This window comes from Tursiops truncatus, chromosome 15, assembly GCF_011762595.2.
Source record: "Tursiops truncatus isolate mTurTru1 chromosome 15, mTurTru1.mat.Y, whole genome shotgun sequence".
Taxonomy (NCBI): Eukaryota; Metazoa; Chordata; class Mammalia; order Artiodactyla; family Delphinidae; genus Tursiops; species Tursiops truncatus.
Genome location: NC_047048.1, coordinates 85,679,633 through 85,701,609, shown reverse-complemented (window position 1 = coordinate 85,701,609; position 21,977 = coordinate 85,679,633). Strand labels below are relative to the sequence as shown.

The 21,977-nt window shown below is 65.7% G+C and overlaps 1 protein-coding gene across 1 annotated transcript; it reads left to right on the top strand.

The window, feature by feature from the left end:
- The first annotated feature begins 3,093 nt into the window (after window positions 1-3,093).
- On the top strand, window positions 3,094-16,307 carry CHRNA4 (cholinergic receptor nicotinic alpha 4 subunit). Its single transcript, XM_033840272.2, has 6 exons — window positions 3,094-3,282; window positions 4,795-4,946; window positions 8,120-8,164; window positions 8,247-8,356; window positions 12,135-13,476; window positions 16,182-16,307. The coding sequence occupies exons 1-6, from the start codon at window positions 3,198-3,200 to the stop codon at window positions 16,305-16,307; spliced, it is 1,860 nt and encodes a 619-aa protein (XP_033696163.1). The 5' UTR covers window positions 3,094-3,197.
- The last annotated feature ends 5,670 nt before the right edge of the window (window positions 16,308-21,977 follow it).

The following is a 21,977-nucleotide window of genomic DNA, read 5'->3' as shown; positions in this document are numbered from 1 at the left end:
CTGCTGGGCTCTCTGGCGGGGCTCACCCGTGGGAATGGCCATTAAGGCCCACCTTCTCAACTGCGTGCGCTGGCCCCGGTGCAGGGAAGGGATGCGGAGCTGACCTGGCTGTGAGCAGCTGCAGGCTCCTGCCGAGAGCCCAGGCCCCTCTCCCTGTTCAGCCCCAGCCACCGGGCGACGCCAGCACCCGGCCCAGCCAGGATGCCAGGCTGCGTGGGGGCCCGGCCAGATCTTAAAGTCCGAGGCCTCCTGAATCAGGTTGTCTGCGGATGGCTGTCAGCCGATGGAGGTGGGGGCCTCGGCGCAGGCTGAGTAGCCTCTGAGGGTGGGGTGCCAGAGCCTGGAACTTAAGCAGACTCCCAGGTGATTCCCTGTGCAGTCCCCAGGGCTGCATTCCTGGGTGCCCCTTCCTCCAGGAAGCCTTCACAGATTGGGCCAGATCACCCTCTCTCCTCTGACTTCAGCCTAACATTCTCAGGAGCACCCAGGTTTCACAAGTCCCGAGAGATGAGCCTAAAGGCAGCGGCTTGAGGAAGCATCCCCATCCCGAAAGGCGTGGGGACTGCCGCAGGGGGACGGGACAAGACAGTCTCGCCTTTTCAGCCAGAGAAACCCCGTCCACACCTCACCTTCCTGTGCTGCCAAGTGAGGGAACCCCTGCTTCCCAGGTGCTGAGATGGTTAGAGGAGACTTCAGAGGGACCTGGAGCGTGGCTGGCCTCTACCACCAGGAGAAGGTCGCTGAGCAAGGTACCTTCTGTCCTGGGACAGCACAGAGCAGGGGCAGACAAGGGACCCTGCCGGGAGCCACCAGGGCTCATCCCCCACGCCCACCGTCCCTTCTCTGTGAGGGGGGGCTTCGCAGGTTCTGAGCCTCGTGTGGCCAAGTGCTCTGCTGCGTGTGGGGAGAGGTCCAGGAGAGGCGGGGGTCGGGGTTGGCCCTCCTCACCCCCCTGCACGCAGTCAGCCGTCGGCCGGGCCTGTTCCCCAGCTCCGGGTTCAGTGCAACTCTTCACCTTAGAGAACCTTCTGGTTCCTGGTGCAGAGCTGGCTCGGGGAAGGGGCCTAAGGGTGTGAGAGGAATCCAGGGTTTGCACTGGGGGTGGGGGCTGAGAGGGAGGAAGTCTGTGGGCTGGTCCGGGGCGGGCTGTGCGCTGGGGCTGGCAGCCCAGGAGGTCGCCCAGAGGGCAGGGCAGACCCTGGGGAGCTCCAGTCTGCAGGGGCACAGGCCAGCCCTGGGACATGCTATGCCTGAGGCTGGGGAGGCCAGGCTGCAGACCCTGAAGCTGGAGGGCCCGCTTGGAACCCCGGTAGCGACTGCATCACCTTGGCACGCGGGCTAACTCCTCTGTCTGCGCATTTCCTCACTGGGACATGCAGGTAACCGAAGAGCCTGCCTCATAGGGCTGCTGTGGGAGCCGTGCCTCAGTGGCCTGGGCCAGCATCTAGGAAGCCCACGGACAGGGTGAGGGTGACCGTCACTGTTGACACTGGCCACTGCTCAGGGCCAAGCTTTTGGAAAGCTCTATTTATAGGCACCAGCCAGAGTGGATAGGCAGCTCCCGAGAGGGGAGCCCTGGAGGCCTCAGAGCAATTCTGCGAGGTGTGATGAGCTAAACCTGGGACCAGAGTGCGTGAGAGCTGGGGGAGGGGCAGGAGAGCTGGGGGAGGGGCAGGAGAGCTGGGGGAGGGGCAGGAGAGCTGGGGGAGGAGGGAGAGGAGGAGAGCGGAGCCAGGGGAGACCAGCTGGGAGGGGCGGGGGTCGGGGGCTGCGGAGGGGCGGGGCCTTCGCTGACGGAAGCTGCTGCCTTGGGACCAAGCCTGCTACTTGCCGAGCACCGCCTGTGAGGGGCGGGGACGAGGGGCTCGTGACCCGCATTCAGCCCCCTCAGGGCCGGGTCGCCAACTCAGGAGGAGCGCGGGGGCAGCTCCAGCCCCTCTTTCTCTGCCTCCATCCCGGGACCCGAAGTCTCGGTTTGGAGGCTGGGTTCTCCCCCCACCGCCCCCGCAGAGCCCCCGACGCACGGCGAACAGGGATGGCTACGGGGCTCGCGTTTCTGCGGGGCGGCGACGAGTGTGTGCGCCGCAGACTGTGGTTCCGCCGCACAAAGCGGCCCCTCCCGGCCCCTCCTCCGAGCACCTGCTGCTCTGCCGGCGGTCACCTCGACCCACCTGAGGGCGGAGCCCCTGCCGGGTCGTCCAGCGCGCTGCCCGGGCATCTCGGTTGCGGCCGACATTGTTCAAGACTAGTCCGGGGGCGCCAAGGGTGTGTTCTCCAGGCACCTGGGCCCGAGGCGCTCCGCGGCCGCCCCTCAGCCGCTGCCCACCGCGCTTGGGATGGGGGCTGCCCTCACGCCGGCGCAGGCCACCCACTCGCAGGCCGCGCAGAGCGGGGGGCGGCGGACCCCGGCCCAGGCCGGACCTGGAGGCAGCAAGAGGAGGATTCGCCCGGGGCGGGGGCGTTAGGGTCCTCTCCGACCCCGAAGGGCGGGCCGCGGGGCCGAGGCTCCCCTGGACGCTTCCCGGTCCGCCAAGGACAGGCCGATGGGGGTGGACTCTGTCCTGAACGCCTGGTTGGGGAAGACCTGTGATTTCCAAACTGCAGAGCGGGGCGGGGGTGATGAAGTTAACCAGACCGTGCGGGGCTCCCCTCCTGGCGCCCGGAGACCCTGGGTGCGCGTCCTCCCTCAAGGCAGGCGTTGGAGGCGCTGGGCTGGGGACGGGGAGAGGGTCAGTGTCTCGTGGTCCGCGAACCAGACCGCGCAGGGATTTCCCAGACGCACGCAGTGACTACCGGGCCCCCACTCGTGGCTCGGGCACGTCCCCAGCCGCAGGAGGTCGAAGGAAACTTTGGCCCTGCCCGGGCAGAGCGCAGCCTCCGCGCCCCCTCTCGGCTCGCGGTCCGTTCCCCCTCCGATCCTCGCCCTCCTTCCCGCTCCCTCCTCCTCTCTCTCCCCCCCTCCTCCTCGCCTGCTGGAGGCGGGCAGGTCCGGGCGGGGCCGCGCCGCTGAGCCCACAGCCCCGTGCTCCCGGCGCGGTAGCCGCCGCCGCGCCCCGCGGGAGAAGCGGCCGAAGCAGGCCCGGCGGACGGAGCTGCCCGCGCGGCGCTGGGGGCATGAAGTTGGGCTCGCGCGGAGCTCGGAGCAGGGGCGCGGCGGGGCTGGGAGCCGCCCGCATCTAGAGCCCGCTCGGTGCGCCATGGAGCTCGGGGGCCCGGGGGCGCCGCCGCCGCAGCTGCTGCCGCCGCTGCTGCTGCTGCTGCTGGGGGCCGGCCTCTTGCCTGGTAAGTTTCGGGGCGCTAGAAGGACCCCCTTTCGCCCGGTTCAGGGCGGCCTCGGACCTCCGGAGCCAGAGGAAGGGAGGCTCCTGGCTGCGGTCCCAAGCCGCGGGTGTGCGCAACGGGGCAGCCGCGGAGGCTACCCCCACCCCACCCCCCCCTCCAGACGCAAAAGGCTGTCCTGCGGCAGGGCTGAGCCAGGCAGGGTTTGGGTGGGTGAGGGGGAATGCTGTTTCAAGAGCTGGACCCAGAAGCTGCAACTTGGATGGAGAGAGGCGCGGTCCATCTCCCCCCTCCCCCACCCCCAGTTATCCATTGTGCCAAATTTCCTTGCAGACTGCATGGTGCCTGCCCACCTCCCCCCTGCACCGGGGTTTAGGGAATCAGAGGGGTGGCCTCTGCCCTTGGCAGGGCCCCACCCAAACCTCTTCTGCTCCCCCAGGCCCACTGGGACAGGGGAAGTTCTAGCCCCCCTGCTCCCCGTTCCCTGGGAAGCCACCTTGCTATTTCAGGGGTGAGTGGAGTGTAATTCTCTGGCTTCCCCAGTGAGGAGTAGGCTACACCTTACTGTCAGAGGGACCAGGCTGGGGCTCTGGGTTGGGAGTGAAGGGTCCTGGGGGCCTAGGACTGATCCCAGGGGTGCTTGTGGATGCCCTCCTAATGTCCATCCGTGACTCCCAGGTGAGCAGGACCGAGCTGAGAGGAGCAGAGCGGCAGGGGTCTCCTGTCCCCCTCCTCAAACCCCCGCCCCCCCATGCAGTGGTCCCAGCGAAGTCACCCAGGAGTGGCAGGGAAACCCTCAGACCACAGACTGCCTGATGGGCAGGGCTGAATGGGGGGTCCCCTCCCCAGGCTCACTCCAGACCTGATCATCGAGGGGGCAGGCTGTGTGTCCGTCCAAGAACACAGGGTGCCAGGTTCATTGTCGGGGTTTGCACTTAAAGTACCCCTTACACGTCAAAGCACGTTTTCTTCTTGGGTGATTGCTTGCGGATGCCACAGCCAGAGGAAACAGGCTGTCGGTAGCTGGACCCTCACTCTCCTTTCTCCATCTCCCTTCCTGGGTCTGCCCCCGCTGCCCTCTGCCCCGTCCTGTCCTGTGGTTACCCCCACCTTGTACTTTGAGGCAAGGTTCTCAGGACTCTGCTGGTGGCTAGAGATACAGTCCCTCCCTCCCACAGTCACAGCCTGACGGGGACGCTTCCAAATCAGCACTTATCATACCAGTTATCTCCTTTCATGGTGAGGGGCACCATGCTAGGAAGGCTTCCCTTACAGACCCCCTTACAGACCCCCTTACAGACCCCCTTACAGACCCAGGGGGTAGGGGAGAAACTGCGGCTGGAAGTAGGGCAGCACGTGCAAAGGTCCTGAGGTAGCAGGGACGTGCTGTGAGAAGCTGGAAGAGAGCCCAGGTTCTCTGGGCTCTCTGAGCATGGCCTGGCAGGAGGCCCAAGGGGGCATCCTGGACGGCCACCATCCCCTGCCCCTGAGCCGCGCACCTGCTGGTCCCCGCAGTGAGCAGCCACGTGGAGACCCGGGCCCACGCGGAGGAGCGGCTGCTGAAGAAACTCTTCTCTGGCTACAACAAGTGGTCCCGGCCCGTGGCCAACATCTCGGATGTAGTTCTTGTCCACTTTGGCCTGTCTATCGCGCAGCTCATTGACGTGGTAGGTGATGAGGGGGTGGGGTGGGGGGCAGTGACCTGAAGGGAGCACCCGTGTCTGGGAGGGGCTGGCCTGGAGGTGGCCCCGGGGCTGGCGGGGGCAGGGGGGCTGGATGAGCTGGGAGGGCCGCATCGGAGGTGCACATGGACTGTGTGTGCCCCAGCCCCGCCTTAGCCCAGAATACACGCCTAAGCAAGCCGGGAGGCAAGGCAGGTTCTGTGCGACACCCCCAAGCCCTGCGCTTTCCATGTAGAAAAGCTCAAAGGGCCAGATTTGCAGCAGGGGGTCCAGGCTGTCATCTTCAGAGGCAGAGAGCAGAAGTACCTCTGTGGGGCCAGTGGCAGAGTTTAGGGCTTTTGTGTAAGTCGTGCTACTGCGTGGGGTGAGGTGAGGCCGTGCGGCACCCTGGCAGCACCCGGACCTCCACCTGGTTCGGATGTGTTTCCCTTCCTGATTGGGGACCAAGGCAGCTGCTGGGAGGAGGGGGTCCAGCCTCCGAGTAGCCACGGCTCTGGAGGGGCCGGGGCGTCCTTTGGGGTGGGAGCCCGTCCTGTGGCTGGGTGGTGGCTGCGCAGCCTGGGGCAGGGTCCCAAGGGCCTTGGAGGGTGGGCTGTGGCCTGGCAGGGAGGGGGGCCTCTGGGAGCCTGGTTTGCTGGCCACGAGGAGGCCCAAGGCCGGCTGGGTTTGGGCTGGGGTCTCCAGCCAGCTCTGGTTCCACAGAGGGAGCTGTGCAGCTGCAGGAGGCTGTAGGTCTCTCCAAATGCCCACCCTACGCCCCTGCCGGGACCCCAGCCCCAAGTGGGCTCCGTGAGCGGGGAGCCACCAGTTTTGGAGTCTGGAGGCCCTGGTTCCTGGCTCATGCCAGGTGTTGGGTGACCCTCAGGGCCCTGCTTTGCTCACCTGTGAAATGGGATGAGTGTGACAGCTCCATCTGGGGCTGAGCCGGCCACATCCAAGGGGCTCTGGGAGGTGGGAGGGGCGGTAGCCACACTCACGTGGACAGAAAGGGCCACGCTTGGGCCCCAGCAGCAGAGCGACCCGGTCAGTCCCGCTGCCCCGGCCTGTGCCCTCAGGCCTCCTGGAACCAGGCCTTAAATGCTTCCCGTAAAGTACTCCTGGCTGGGGCGCAGTCAGAAGACAGCTCAGGAGGGCAGGGGTCCCGACCCACTGCGTTTGCAAATGCTGTTCCCAGTGGCGGCTGTGGCTTCATGTTCTGGGTCGGCCGCACCGCGGCCGGCCCCCTACCTGAGCTCCTGGGGCTGTCTCATCCGGCCCCCGCCACGTCGCAAAATCCGCCCCGCATCACCGCTTTTCCCCGGTTTGCCCAGGAGAGACAGCCTGTAGCACACCAGCTCCGAGACACCAGCGAGGGGCCCACCCGAGGCCCCGTGGCAGCACCAGGCAGGACAGGAGCTGCTCCCAGGCTCTGCTGTCCGCGGCCACGCTGGCCAAGGGCACTCCTGCACACGCGTGTGTGCTGACAAGACGTCCTTGCCCATCTGGGTGCTGGTCGTTTGTGGAAGGGGCGCCTCCCTGCCCCACTGTCTGTGGGGCTCGGGTGTTTGCTGCAGGTCTGTGCCTCGGTGCAGAGTGCTTGTGTGTGTGAGTTCCCGCCTGCAGAGGAGGCTGGGGAATTCCTGGGCGCTTCTGGGCCCAGGCTGGCGTTGCAGGCGCCGGAATGCACAGAGGGCCCCTCAAACGGGTGCCTGGGGGGACAGCTGTGCTGGGGGGGCGGCTGGCACGAAGGGGAGGAGGCCAGGCCCAGCCACCTAGAAGCTTGTTCTGAGCCTGGGGGTGGGGGCTGGGGCAGAGCCTGGCAGGCTGTCCCCAGGGCGGAAGGGCAGGGACGTGGGGATGGGGGCCGCACCGCGGCGCTGCACTGCCAAGGTCGAGGTCGTTGGACGTGGTGTCCGGGCCCCACTCAAGTCACACTTATCGTCAGTGTCCTCTGGCAGCCCGTCCCAGGTGGCCCCGAGAAAGAGCAGGACCAAGGGCGGTGCCTGGGCCGCAGGAGATGTCCCCTCCTGTGAGCTGGCTGATGGGGGCTTGTCCCCTGGGGGAAGCAGGAGGGGAGGCTCCCAGGGACACCAGCTCACACCCCCGGCCCTGGGCACTTTGCTTGCTTGACCACCCTTGGTTTCTTTGGCCTCAGCGGTCGTCCCAACGGCCTGTGTGTCCCTGGTCTGGGGCAGATGGGGGCAAAGCTTGGGCCATCAGCAAGTCGGGGAAGGCTTGTTCAGGCGCTGCTCCTCACACCCTGTGTCCCGTGTCCAGTCCCTCTTCCCCCAGGGAAAGAGCCCCTGCCTCTCTGGTCCCCATGGGCTCCTTGCTCTCTGAGGGGACCCCCCATCAGCTGCTGAGTGTCCTGCCCCAAACTTTGGGCAAGGAGCCAGCCCCCAAGCCCAGCTGCCCTCTGAGTGGGCTGGGTGCGGCCGTGGTCCCTGGAGGCTGGTTCAGAGTGGGGTGTGAGGACCCCTACGTCCCTGCACGGAGCCTGGCGGTCTTCTCCAGAGGCCTCCAGCCTCTGCTGGGCCTGACTGCCCGTCCGTGACCCCGGGAGGGCTGTGAAGTCGGGGGAGGTGCAGAGGCCAGAAGGAAGCTCACAGCGTGTGTGGTCCGGCCCTTCTCATCTGGACAGGTGCCCACTCAGTGACCTGGAGAGGGGCCTGCTGGGTCTCCTGCTCCCACCTCACCTGTTTTAGCCCCTCACCTTCAGGTCCTGAGGCTCAGGCCCTGGGGGGCAGTTTGGCCAGTGAGTGTGTTGCCCTGGTGCAGCAGGACGGGCAGACGCCAGCTAACCTGGAGCCCATCCGCAGGGCAGCTGCCCCGCCAGCCAGGACGGAGCAATGCAGGTGGGCAGGCCCAGCACGGCTGCCTGGGAAGGGGCGCCGTCTCCCTTCTCCTCAGACCCTTCGGTCGCTGGAAGGGGGGACGGGCCTGGCCACGAGTGAAGTCAGTTAAATGTTATCCTCACTTTCCTTCTGGCCCTGAGTCCCCTCCGGGCCCGCCATCCTGGGCTTGGTTGCCTCCAGGGACAAGGCGCTCACTCCCTCCTGAGGTCCCCCACTCTCCATGTTCAGCCCTGGCCCATCCTTTTGGGTAAGGAGACTCGGCCAGAGAGACGTTTCCTGAACCCGAGGGCGTCACAACCTGCCTTCTTCTCGTTTGTGTCCTAGGATGAGAAGAACCAGATGATGACGACGAACGTGTGGGTGAAGCAGGTGAGTGGGAGGGAGCCCCCACTGCCCCCCCCCCCCCCCCCCCCCCCCCCCTCCCCCTCACCACCCCCCCGGCTTCCCCCAGGAGTGGCACGACTATAAGCTGCGCTGGGACCCCGCTGACTACGAGAACGTGACCTCCATCCGCATCCCCTCTGAGCTCATCTGGCGACCGGACATCGTCCTGTACAACAAGTGAGCCCGGGGTTCTTAGCCGGCAGGATGGCAGGTGCCCGGGTCCAGCCGTGCTCCGGCCAGCAGCTCTTCCAGGGCCGGTGTGAGCAAGAGGCAGGTGGCTTGTGTGGGCTGAGGGCGGGCTCGGAAGCAGGAGGAGTGAGTAAAGGAGGGTGCTGAGGCCTGGGGTGTGGGGGGCGGGCCCATGAGCGGGCAAAGTGGCAAGGAGACGGGGTCCTGGGGGCAGCAGTGGCGCCTGGGGGCTCCGTCCCTGCCCAGGCTGGGGCAGGGGCCTCGGTCACTCACGGGCCGGGAAGGGGTCTGAGCTCCTCCCAGGATGACTGCAGGCCCTGCAGCTGCTCCCCCTCAGGCTGGAGTCCTTTCCAGAGTCAGTCCCTGTCTGGGGAAGGTGGGCCCTGCACACGCAGCGGACCGCGTCGGGGAACAAAGGCCGGGAGGTGTAGGGGAGGAAGCCCCATGCCGGCTCGCTGCCCGCGCCCCCGCCCTCCTCCTGCCCCTCTGTCTGTGCTCGCAGTCTCCCCAGACCCCGCTAACCGCACTCAAGCAAACGAAGCCTCTATCTGGGCCGCGTGTCCCCGGCTCTGAAATCTGATCTCCTGGAGGATGTTTCTGTGCTGGGGGCCGGGTGTTAGGGGCGCGGCTGTGGCAGACACTGGGCTCCAGGGGCCCGGGTGTTAGGGGCGCGGCTGTGGCAGACGCTGGACTCCAGAGGCCGGGGTGTTAGGGGCGCGGCTGTGGCAGACGCTGGGCTCCGCCCAGAGGCCGGGGTGTTGGGGCGCGGCTGTGGCAGACGCTGGGCTCCAGAGGGCTGGCGTCCTTGAACTTGTCCTTTCCCGGGATCCTCGAGGTGTCCCCGACCTCGGGGCAGCCTGGCGCCCTCCCGCGTCCCCGCGTCCCCGCGGTGTCATTGCCGGGCCAGCTCACCCTGAGCTGAATCCACACGGGCAGATGCAGACTCGGGCCTGGGTGGCGGCAGCTCCACAGCACTTACAGCTACAGCCAATGGAAGCACTCGGTCCCCTCTGGTCCCAGCCGTCTGCCCAGAGCCCTGCCCTCCCCCCAAGACCTCAGTGCTTCTGCACAAAAGCCCTCCTGGGCCCCCAGGCTTGGGCCTGACCTACAAAATGCTGCTGTTTGATTAAGAACGACTGGGCTTCTCTTCCAGCTTAACTGATTCCAGTAATGGCCGTGGGAGAGCGGCCGCACGTGGAGGAGATGGGTTTCGGGGCTGCATTAAGGGGGGGCCGCTCGGGGAATGGAAGGCGGGGCGGGCTCTCCGCTCTCCCTCTGCAAGCTGCCCGGTCTGATCCTGCGCCCTGGAGTTCTCCAGCCGCCCGGGCCCCCCGGGTCCACGCTCAGCTCCCCCAGCCCCCTGCCCCGCTGGGACCTGGCACGGAATACGCCTGCGTGGCTCTTTGATCCAGAACATAGGTACCAGGGTCAGAACCCCGGCACCCAGGGGGGCGTGGTCAGGACTGCTCTGGGAGCCGTACAGCCCCTGGGACGGCAGCCCAGGAGTGGGGCCGCCACCCAAGCCCCCTCCTTTTCTGGCCTCCTTACCAAGACCCCTGGGAGGTAGCGGCATGGACCTCCAGCTTCTCTTGGGAATGGAGATCGGCACCGAGGCCCGCTCTGGATGGGGCTGGGCACGGGTGAGGACAGACCCCAGAGCTGGTGGCTGACGCTGGCCGGACGGCCACTGAGGAGGCCTGTTTCCAGGGGCAGCGGGTAGCTGACGGCCAGGGCCGCGTGCACTTGAGTGAGGCTGAGCGGTCAGCGCAGGCTGCTGGGCGGGGGGAAGGGTCGGGGGTGCTTTTCTGATAGCTTTGGGGCACCCCTTCAAGGCTGGAGGGCGTGCACGTGAGGCCATGCCACCACTGGGGGCTCCCCTGCGTCGGCCTGTCAGCCAGAGGGTCTCACGTGGATGGGCGTCTGCGGCCCGGAGCAGGGACGGGGCCAGCCGGCTCGGGCTGCCCTCCTCCCACGTGCGCTGTCATGCGGTCCTGCCGTCCACACCCCTGGGCTTGCTGGGGACACAGGAACCAGCTGTGGGGGGGGCGGGACTTCGTGCAGCGGTGACAGGTAGTGACAGCGTGCCCTGGGGAAAGCTGCTTCTTCCTGGGGCTGCGCTAGGCGCCGGGTCCCACGTGCAGAGCCCTAGGCCCTCTGGGGACCTGGCCGGGGCTGATGTGCCCTCCGCACACGAGTGTGAAGACACGGGCTTGGTGACTAGCGTCCGGTGGCCCTCAGTGCTGGGGCCAGCTGTCTGGGGGGGTGTCCTGGGGGGAGGGGGCGAGGTCTCCCATCAGCGTTTCAGAGCCGGAACGGCAGGGCTGCTGGAGGGGCTGGGGGAACGGCTGCCGCCTCAACCGGCCTGTGGGCACCACGCACGGTCGGCGTGGGCAGCTCAGGCCTGTGGGCACCACGCACGGTCGGCGTGGGCAGCGCAGGCCTGTGGGCACCACGCACGGTCGGCGTGGGCAGCTCAGGCCTGTGGGCACCACGCACGGTCGGCGTGGGCAGCTCAGGCCTGTGGGCACCACGCACGGTCGGCGTGGGCAGCGCAGGCCTGTGGGCACCACGCACGGTCGGCGTGGGCAGCGCAGGCCTGTGGGCACCACGCACGGTCGGCGTGGGCAGCTCAGGCCTATGGGCACCACGCACGGTCGGCGTGGGCAGCGCAGGCCTATGGGCACCACGCACGGTCGGCGTGGGCAGCGCAGGCCTATGGGCACCACGCACGGTCAGCGTGGGCAGCGCAGGCCTGTGGGCACCACGCACGGTCGGCGTGGGCAGCTCAGGCCTATGGGCACCACGCACGGTCGGCGTGGGCAGCGCAGGCCTCGTGGGGAAACAGGCCGACAGAGGGGCCTCCGAGGCCCAGGTGACACCCACTCAGGACCCAGACTGGGGACCGGATGCTTCCAGCTGCAGAGAAGAGAGTGGCTGACTCTGGAGGCAAGAAGGGCTCTCGGGGGGCCGTGAGCAGGTGTCCCTGTGTCCCCACAGCCGGCTGCCTCACCTCTCGCGGTGTCAGTGTGCCCCCCTTCCCACCATGGGTGTCTTTGGTGGAGAAAACTGAGGTGGACGTCACTGTCTGGGAGGTCCAGGGCTAGGGCTGCAGGCTGGGCACTCTGCCCACGAGGAGAAGGGCTGGGACAGCAGCCCCTCGCTCTGTTGCCCATCCCGGTCTGTGGACAGAGGCCCCCCAAGGCCGAGGGAGAGGCAGGAGGGCTGAGGGCCTGGGGTCCATGTCCTGCCTGGGGTGGGCCCAGACTGGTCTTTGCCTCGTTGGGCCTTGGAGTCCTCACCTGTGCGGGAAGGGGGGTCCTGCCTCTAAGTTTGGGGGGGTGGGGTCAATGGGGAGAAAACACCAGTCTGGAGCACGAGAAGGTGGCCGGACAGGTCCGACTTCTGCCCAGCTCTGGGGTGACCGCAGGGGACGAGCTGCTCTGCGTGCTACCCAGGGGCCACTTGTGTGCCTGGGGCCCCTGATGTGGTGTGGACGGCCTTTCCGGCCCCCAAATAATCACGGTCATCACCACCATCAAGCTTGGGCGTCAGGCGCGATGTGGGCCGCTGAGACGGTCTCCACGGAGCATTGCCCCCAGGGTAGGGGTGGTGACAGCGATGCGGGCAGGGGAGCAACGAGCCCAAGGCCGCCCCGTCCTGGGTGAGGCCACTGCGAAGTGGGGGCGCGTATGGCGGGCGGGGGGGAAGACAGCTTCCGGGCCGCGGGTGCCGGGCACCTCACCCACGCCCTCTGTCTCCCACCCAGCGCGGACGGGGACTTTGCCGTCACCCACCTGACCAAGGCCCACCTCTTTCACGACGGGCGGGTGCAGTGGACACCGCCGGCCATCTACAAGAGCTCCTGCAGCATCGACGTCACCTTCTTCCCCTTCGACCAGCAGAACTGCACCATGAAGTTCGGGTCCTGGACCTACGACAAGGCCAAGATCGACCTGGTGAGCATGCACAGCCACGTGGACCAGCTGGGCTTCTGGGAGAGCGGCGAGTGGGTCATCGTGGACGCCGTGGGCACCTACAACACGCGCAAGTACGAGTGCTGCGCGGAGGTGTACCCGGACATCACGTACGCCTTCGTCATCCGGCGCCTGCCGCTCTTCTACACCGTCAACCTCATCGCGCCCTGCCTGCTCGTCTCCTGCCTCGCCGTGCTCGTCTTCTACCTGCCGTCTGAGTGCGGCGAGAAGGTCACGCTGTGCGTCTCCGTGCTGCTCTCGCTCACCGTCTTCCTGCTGCTCATCACCGAGATCACCCCGTCCACCTCGCTGGTCATCCCGCTGATTGGCGAGTACCTGCTCTTCACCATGACCTTCGTCACGCTCTCCATCACCATCACCGTCTTCGTGCTCAACGTGCACCACCGCTCCCCGCGCACGCACACCATGCCCGCCTGGGTCCGCCGCGTCTTCCTGGACGTCGTGCCGCGTCTGCTCTTCATGAAGCGGCCGTCCGCGGTCAAGGACAACTGCCGGCGGCTCGTCGGGTCCGTGCACGAGGCGGCCGGAGCCCCGCGCTTCTGGCCGGAGCCCCGGGGGGAGCCCGAGCTCAGGAGTAGGGGCCCCGCCCCATCCCCGACCCCGTCCTGCGGCCCGGACCGGCCGGCCTGCACGTCGCCCTCAGACCAGGCCTCTGCTCTGCGGCCCTCAGAGGCCGAGAAGGCCGGCCCGTGCCCCTCGCCCGGGCCCTGCCGCCCCCCCACTGGCACCCGGGCCCCAGGGCTCGCCAAGGCCCGGTCCCTGAGCGTCCAGCACGTGTCCGGCCCCAGCGAAGTGGCAGAGGGCGGCGTGAGGTGCCGGTCCCAGAGCATCCAGTACTGCGCGCCCCGAGAGGAGGCCGCCTCCCCAGCCGACCGCCCGGCGGACGGCTCCCCTGCCTCGCTGACCACGGCCCCCTCGGCCGAGCTTCTGCCCCCAGACCAGGCCTCCCCCTGCAAGTGCAAGTGCAGGACGGAGGCGGAGGCACCAAATGCCGCGCTCAAGGCCCCCGGCGCCGGCACGCCACCCCAGCCCCTGTCGCCAGCTCTGGCGCGGGCGGTTGAGGGAGTCCAGTACATCGCAGACCACCTGAAGGCGGAAGACATGGACTTCTCGGTAAGTCCGCGCCACGGCCGTGCCGGACGGGCCCCGCTGCCCTGTCCACTCTGAAGGAGGGGGTGGCCGGTGAAAGACCCAGAAACCAGGTCCCAGAGCCGCTGCTCAGCTTGGAGGCCCCCCATCCCCACCCCGCCGTCTGCTCCCTCTGCCCCAAGCCTCCGAGACCAGCGGGGGTCCCTGCGGTGACTGAGGGGCTGGCAGAGAGCAGAGTGGATCTCGGGCACCCCCTTGGGGCTTCAGGGCGCAGGGAGCCTGCAGGCGGGGGTGGGGCTGCCAGCACCATCTGTACCTGGTGAGCGCCCCCCCCCCGATCTCGAGCACCCCCCACCCCGCCAAGGGCTCCCGGAGAAGGACTGGTGGGGGGGTCTGGGCCCTGGGGTTGGGGTGAGAGGGGCTGAGAGGAGACAGGAGGGGGCTGAGTGGCCTCAGCGGCCTGGCGGGGGGAAAGGAGAATTCAGGCCTGGGACACAGCCCTGCCTCTCTGGCCGGCGCCCCTGTGCCCAGCTGGGGAGAGGGCGCCCGGGGTCTGGGTGGGCAGGGCGGGTGCTCAGACATGGCTGAGACTCAGGGCCCCGTGGAGCTGGTGGGGGTGGCAGTGGGGCTGCTCCCCGAGGCTCAGGCTCCACTGGCCACGTCGTGGGTGCCTGTGAGGGTGGGTCCAGGCTGGCGGCCGAGCCCCAGTTCAGGGCATGGGCAGAGACAGGTGGGTAGGGGGAGGGCACTGGTCAGTCAGCCTGGTCATTACTGGCTGCTCAACCTGGGCATCGGTTATGCTGCGTTGACCTTGCCCCGCATTAGCTTCTTCTTGCCCGTGACATGGACCCTGGGTGCGGGCGTGACACTGCTGTCCCCTCCCTGGACCTGGGGGCGGGTGTGACACTGCCGTTCCCTCCAGGAACCTCCTGGTCCCTTTGCTTTCTTGGGAATGGCCCGTGATCGTTTTCCGGACGTGCGTCTGTCCCGTGGCTGGGCCCCGCCTCCAGCAGTGAGCCGGTCTCCCTGTACCGGCTGGTCATCCCCCTGAATCCCAAGGGGCTGTGAGGCCACCTGGGGGTTTCTGGAAGGTTCCATCTTGCAGCCAGCTCTTGAGACGAGAGGACCTCTGGCTCTGGTGAGGGCTTGAGGGCCTGCTGAGCAGAGACTGACGCCTTTGAAGTGTCACCAGGATCTCGGAGGCCCAGCGGTCCTCAGCGCAGGGCCGGCCCCTCGTCCCCAGACCCCTCCACCAGCATCGCGGGCCTGGCTGTGGCGACCTGGTTCTGGTTCTGGGCATCGTCCCCGGGCTCTGGGGAGCAAAGCGACTTCACAGGAACCAGCCTGGGATCCGGGCTGGGGCAGCTTTGTCTGCGAGCCTTTCATCCTGGGAGGAGGGGCGGTTTGAAGGGTAGCGCGGAGGCCGCGCGCCGCGGGGCTGCTTCCCGGAACAGAGGGTCCTGGTGCTCCCTCGCTTATAGTGACCCCGTTTGCTCTGGTTTCCTGAGAATAAACTTTGGCTTAAAACCATCAGGACGCCTCTGATTACTTTAAAAATCAGAGCACGAAACAGCAGTGAGAAGTCTTCTTTCCCTCGACGGCCCCCAGACGGGGTGTGACAAGCCTGCCCTTGCCCAGGCCCATCAGACCCACTGGCGCCTGGCTGGCCTGAGCCTGGGGGCCGCATCCTTTCTGGTCACTCAAGGGCTGACAGCTGCCCACCCAGGACCCACCTGTGGCCTCCCTGAGCCTTTGCCGTGGGGTCACACCAGGTGGAGGCCGGGACCTGCTCGCCCAGTGTGGACGTGTAACCACGGCCCATCCTGCACCGCCCTGGGCCTCAGGGTCCCACCTGCAGACGGGATGGTGCAGTCACCTTCCTCGTCGAGTCCAAGGCAGCAACCACAGGTGCTGCACTCAGCGTGTGTGCACCCACTTCAAGCCCGGGGTCCCCGCTCGCCCTTGCATGGAGCCCTCTGCCCCGGCAGCTGCCCGGCTCAGAGGCAGCACAGGGCTGTGCCCGCCTTCACATGTGACCCTCGCCCTCAAGCGGCTTTAGGGACAGAGCCGAGAGACCCCCTGACCCATGAGGGGCTCAAGCCACATGGGCAGCCGGCCGTGAGTGCCACCCCCGGGGCAGGGGGCAGGAGTGAAGGGCAGTTGGGACTCAGCTGTCACTCCTGGGACGCCGTCCACCGTGGAGCCTGCCCTGGGCTTTTTGTTGGAGGCCAGGCCCCGTTGCTCAGGCTGCTCCTGGCTCTTGCCCTGCACAGCCAAGGGGCTGTGGGTGCCCCTCCCTGCGCCTCACTTGCCCACCTGCAAATGGGGGTGTACTGGCTGGTCCCCACGGTGCCGCCAGCTTTAGCAAACCCAGAGCACTGTGCACAGAGCACAGTGACAGCGCGGACCCTGGCATCCCTCCAGAGGCACCACTACCATCTTGGAGCTCAGGCAGGTGAAGTCAGGTGGGGCCACCATGCTGGACCCTGTCCCCTGCAGTGGCTCTGCGTTCCAGCCCCCGTAGAGGGCATTGACCCCGCAGCCCACTGCTTCTGAGCCCGGACTTGAGGTGGACAAGCCGTTTCTCTGTGGCCCCTTTCCACCTCTCACCCCAGTACAGGTGTGCCTGTGCCCTTGGAGGCCAGGATAGGAAGAGAGCTTCTAGAAGGTTCGCGCTGCGGTGAGGCCTGAGGGTGCGGCCGGGAGTGACCATGTGTGTCTGTCCGCAGGTGAAGGAGGACTGGAAGTGCGTGGCCATGGTCATCGACCGCATCTTCCTCTGGGTGTTCGTTCTCGTCTGCCTGCTGGGGACGGTGGGCCTCTTCCTGCCGCCTTGGCTGGCCGGCATGATCTAGGGGACTCCCCGCACTCGATGCGATCATGCCACTCACCAGATTGCCCCCCATCATCTGTCTGCTGTGAGATGGCCTTGGAAGCTGCCTCCTGGGGACCTGCCCGGGAGGCTGGTAAATGCCTGTCTATCTGCAGGGCGGCGTATCCGGAGCATGGTGACATGATGGCCTCCCGCCAGGACGCACGTCTGACCGCTCTCGGCAAATGTCCCAGCAGCCCTGACTGTCCCAGGGCCACGCCCCGTGGCCACGCTCAGCCCCTCTCAGCCCCCAAAGCCCCTCGTCCCTGTGGGATCCCCGAGGCCCAGGCACTGAGCCAGGCCTGGCTGCCTCTCCCACCCGGGCCTGGGGCACCCGTGGGTCCTCAGACCTGCTCTCTCTGACCCCAGAGGCGAGTCAGCAAACATTCGAACCTCATTTGCCAGGGGAGGGTCCAAGCAGGGATTTTATCTTGGTCTGTTCTGAGTAGATTAACGAAAACCCAGACTTTGTGCCTGCGGGGACTTGGGGACGGAGTGATGAGACGTGGTCCTGCTCGGAGGAGAATCCAGTGGCAGGTCCCCCTCGGGTGAGGGTTCCTCAGCCCCAGGGAGTCCAGATGTCTGCCTTCCAGGGGTGCCGGGGTCTCGGGCCAGCACTTCGCAGGGGCCTGTGATGCCCCCAGACCCCCGTGGGCCCTGGTACTTTGTGAGGGACCCAGAGCCACGTTCAGGACTGGGCCCCCCGACACCTCCCGTGGGTTCCCCTCTGGGGCATAGACACAGGTAGGACTTCCCTGACACAGTAGCCATGGTGATCTGGGGGGACCCGAGGACAGCTCATCTGGCCGACTTGGAGACCCTCTGGAGTGTGGTCCCTGGGGGTGGAGCCCCTGAGAACATCAAGGGGGTGGAGGGGACCCTCCACAGGCCTCCCCCCAGCCCAGGAGCCCTACATCACACCATGCGGGGGCTGCCCTGCCCGAGGTGGTGGGGGGAGGTGCGCGGGCAATGGCCCTGGGGGCCCAGTGTCCCCCCACCCCAAGGCTAAGCGCTGGGTGGCACCAACAGTGTCCCTGGAGACTCTGGGGAAACACCAGCCCTGGGGGTGGTGTCGGGGTGGGCGAATGCTGCCCCCCATCTTCTGATTCTTCCAAACCTTCAGGCTCCAGGTGCCAAGGCGGGTCCTGGACAATGTGGCCCCTCCCCCAGGAGTGGCACCTGGGTGGGGGGCCCCCCAGGCCGAAAGAATCGCTCCCCTTTATGGTCAAGCTCCCACCTCCCCAGACCCCATGCATGGGGGGTGTGGCTGGCAGGTTGGAGCGGCCCCCTTGGAGCCCTGGGTCTCCCCACTCCCCAGGCTGTGCCTGGGTCCCGCACAAGGTGCTGGGGAGGACGGAGCGAATAATTTAGTGAAGTTCAGAGATGCTGCTGTAGAGGTGCAGCTGGAGGGCAACGCCAGGTCGGAGGAGGCTGGAGCCTGCAGCCCCCCACCCCGCCGCCTGTGAAGCTCGGGACGGCCCCCTGGACATCCAGGCCCCCATCTGCCCATCTCGGATCGGCACCTGCCTCCTGGGGCCATTGGGGCACCAATCCCAGGATGCTGGGGGAGAGCCCGGGTGGGCGTTCCCCAGGACCCAGGACCAGGCGGCGGAGCGGGGGAGGGCCAGGCCCCCGAGGACGCAGCCAGGACGCAGATCTCAGATGTCAGCGCCTCAATCCTCCTTACGTAAGCGGGTCCAGCGCCAGATACGGGGCAGCTGTGGGGAGCCCTGGGGGTGCCCAGCTGCAGATGCTCTTTTCTGGGTCGGGAGACAGCAGGAGCCCCAGGGATGGGGATGCTTCCCCTTTCTGGTTTCCGCTTTTTCTGTTTTTTGAGACCCAAACACAAGTCAGAAAATCTGCACACAGGATACATCGCCCACATTCCCACCGAATTAACCATGACCGCTACTCTGCGGTATTTGCCTCCAGGGTTTCTGTTTGGTTTGTTTTGATTGACATGAAACTTACCTATGACAAAATGCCTGGTCTTACGCCCTCAGATCAGTGAGTTTTACTAGATTCGACCCCAAGGCCCCCATCCCCCAGAGCCCCCTCCAGCCCCCTCCAGCCCGTGCCCCGGTGGCAGTGATGGCTCTAATTTCCTCACCAGAGATGGTCTCTGCCTGTCCCTGACCTTGGTGTGAGTGGAACCCCCCGTTCTCAGCCTTTCTGTCCTGGTCTTCCACCAGGTGTGGTGCGGTCCACACCCACCATGGCTGTGTCTCCATCCATAAACAGTTTTGTTGTTAGTTGCTGAGTCATGTTCTTCTGTCCAAATAAACTAAAGCAAGTCTGTGTCTCTGTCACCTGTGCTGGCCTCTGTCCGGTCATTCTGACTCAAGCCACGGCGTGCAGGTCCCGCTGGGCGTCCTCCTCCTTTTAGTGTTGACTGTGTTTCATTTTCTGTGTCTTGTGATGTTTTGACACCTTGGGGGCCTCACACACCAGGGAGAGGGTTGTTTCAGCACCATTTGTTGAAACACTGACCCTTCTACATTAAAATGCCTAAAAACAGTTTCCTCGTATATTTTCCGTGCTTTTTAATGGTTTTAGGTCCAGTGTGGGTTACTCCATCACGGCTAGAAGTAGAAAGCAATCTTTTGAAGGGTTAAACTCCCCGCTATTTGTTGTAATTTCTGCTACACTGGGATACGGTTAGGCCGTCCCTCTGATTTTTCTGTTTGCATGTGTTCTGTCCCCCTACATACAAGAAAACTTGATCTCGTTGGCTAATCTTGAAGGTTATGCGTTCAGTGTTTTCCCTGCTGGCGGCTGCTCCTAACTTAGAGTGTTGGTGTCTTTCGAGAGCTTAACAAGATGATATGAAAACTGTCTCCATCATGCCTCCCACCTCCAAAGAAAGCAAGCACCTCGGCTGCCTCAGGGATTCTGGAACAGCCTGGAATCTAGTCTAGGTTGCCACCGATGTGATGGTCTGGGGAGGGCTTGACGATTCTGTGAACGGCGAATGTCACTAGGGTTTTACTTACCTGGGATTTTCCGTGTATCGGGCCTAAGTGCTGGTTACTTTCCCTTTCTGCAGAAAACGTCACCAACCAGATTTCGAAGAGGATCCCTGTGACGTGTGACCTGCCTTCTCAGACTTTGTGGGCCTCAGAATGTATTTTCACCCTGTTCGTTTCAGTAGTAATTCTGCTGGGCATAAAATTCGAGCCTTTCCCCTTCAACACTCTGAGGTCATTTCCCCCACCTTTTGACGTAGGGCGACTCTTGTCTTTTTGTAGAAAAGCGTTTAAAGAATTTCCCCACCGTCTTTGTTTTTTTGCATCAGTGAATCTAAGGGTATGTTTGTTTTTCTTTTGTGGTACGCGGGCCTCTCACTGCTGTGGCCTCTCCCGTTGCGGAGCACAGGCTCCGGACGCGCAGGCTCCGGACGCGCAGGCTCAGCGGCCACGGCCCATGGGCCCAGCCGCTCCGCGGCATGTGGGATCCTCCCGGATCGGGGCACGAACCCGTGTCCCCTGCATCGGCAGGCGGACTCTCAACCACTGCGCCACCAGGGAAGCCCTAAGGGTATGTTTTAAAAGTCGGTCCCACTTCGCCCTCTGAGACTTTCCATCTGGGATTTTAAATCCTTCTCTAATTCTCAAATCTTTAAAAAAGTACTTCTTTCAACATTCTGTCCCCTCCATTGACTTCCTGTTTCTTCTTGGAGCCCCTCATGAGGATGCAACGCTTTTCCCATTTTTATCCTCCCCCGAGCCCCTGGGTGGCTTCCCTCCCCCGAATCCCACGGCCTGTCTGAAGTTGGGCCCGTAATTACTGAGCCTGCCTCACCGACTTTATTTCTCCTTTTGTTTCCCACGCCACGTTTCCTCGCACCTGTTCATTTCAGCTCCATGTTATTACTACCCGTCCTTCCCTCTTTGAAGATACTGTAATTTTAAATTAATGGACGAAAGGGGACCCACATTCTCCTTCAACTCCCGAGACCTGCTCGGCGGTCGTGCGGCTCACATGTCGCGTTTCCCGTTAACTCATCTCCCAGACCCGGGAGCAGCGCTGCGCGTGTGAATGTGCGGAAGCACGTGTGCCCACAGGGGGAGATGCATGCACGCGTGTGTGTGTGCGCGGGGAAATTGGGGAGGGACGTTTACTGTCCTGTGAGGGCTTCATGTCAGCCCTCGAGGCAGCTCAGACCGTAAAGGGCCAGAGGCGATGCAGGGGCCAGTGCCCACTCCTGCCCATCTCGCCCTTGCTGCGGGGGCGTCGCCTGCCTCCTGAGCAGGTGTTCCCCAGCTCTGGAGCCTTCTCCTCTGCCCCTTGCCAGCCGCATCCTGACAGGTGGTCTCTGGCAGCGTCCACCCCCCCTGCTGCTGCCCCCGGCCCTCCCCGCCCAGCCTTGGAGACACGAGAGACTCAGTCCTGGGATGAGCCCCGTCTGCTTCACTGCTGCTCTGAGATGGCAGCACCCACACTCTGCCCCCATGAACCCCACTCTCACCAACCCACCCAGCCACCTGGCTGCTCTTGGGCCCCTGGACCCCACCTCGCCCAGGGCTCAGCCCCCACCCACCCCTTCCAAGCCATCACCTCCCCAGTCCAGCCACCTCCATGCCAGTGGGCATCCCCCCAACCTGGCCACCTGCACTCTCATCTACAGGTCGTTCACACAGACGCCAGGTCACGGCAGCCCCTGCTCAGAACCCCGGGGCTTCCAGTCGCTCTGAGGACAAAACCCAAACCCCTCCCCGCAGCCCCTGCCCCGCTCCCCGCTCTCCGGGCTGACCCCTCCCTGGCCTGTGCTCAGCTCACTCTGTCCTCCTGCCATTTCTGGGTCAGGCGCAGCCAGGCCCGGCCCCAGGCTGCCCGGAACGTTCCACGGTCTCCTCCTCCCACTCTGTCCTGTCTCTGCCCCAGTGTCACCTCGGAGCCTTCACTGGCCCCGCCCCCGGTTCGTCCTGGTGTTCAGGGAACTGCTTGACCCCAGGGCCCACGGCTGGCTGGCGAGCCTCCCAGGTGGATGGGGAGCGGGGCGGGGGGGGGGAACGGGCACTGCACAGACGGTGGCGTCCAGGCTGGTCACAGGGAGGGGGAGGCGTGCGGGGCAGTGACGAGGCGAGGGGCCAGCGGCTTGGGGTCCCACGAGGCCTGAGCACACGGGGGCTGAGCCAGACTTCATGACTCTAGAGGAGGGGCCGCCACTAGGGAGGCAGGGAGCCCCTGGCTGGGCCCGGGGCAGCCACACCAGCGTTCTCCAAGCCCACCCCCACCCTGCGGACTCAGAGTGCAGCCGAGGCTGAGACCCCCAAGCGGGTCCTGAGCTCTGGAGGGGCCGGCCGGGGGCACCGGGGCACCGGGGCCTGGGGGCTGCAGTGGCCTCACAGGAAGTGGGGGCAAGCCCCAGGGTTACAGGGAGACTATGGCAGGGGGTCCTTGAGGCCGAGGATGGATGGCGGCTCCTCTCTGAGAGACGGGGGTGGGGAATCTGGGACTCCACCTGACGGGGCGGACGTGGGGCCCCGCCAATGAGCAGCACCCTCCTTGACAAGTACACGTGGTTTATCTGAACAGGAAGCGCACAGAGGAACGGTTCCCGGGCCCGGCCTCTGCCTCCCCTCCTTCCGCCTCCAGACCCTCTTCTCCAGCTGCGCTCGGTGTCCGGGATCCGGTGGGGGGACGTTCGGGC

What these genes read in the sequence shown, in the direction of transcription:
- CHRNA4 (XM_033840272.2), top strand. Translation starts at nt 3,198, where the DNA reads ATGGAGCTCGGGGGCCCGGGGGCGCCGCCGCCGCAGCTGCTGCCGCCG. An exon ending in CGAACGTGTGGGTGAAGCAG is followed by an intron (nt 8,165 to 8,246) that starts GTGAGTGGGAGG and finishes GGCTTCCCCCAG; the next exon opens with GAGTGGCACGACTATAAGCT. An exon ending in CGGAAGACATGGACTTCTCG is followed by an intron (nt 13,477 to 16,181) that starts GTAAGTCCGCGC and finishes GTCTGTCCGCAG; the next exon opens with GTGAAGGAGGACTGGAAGTG.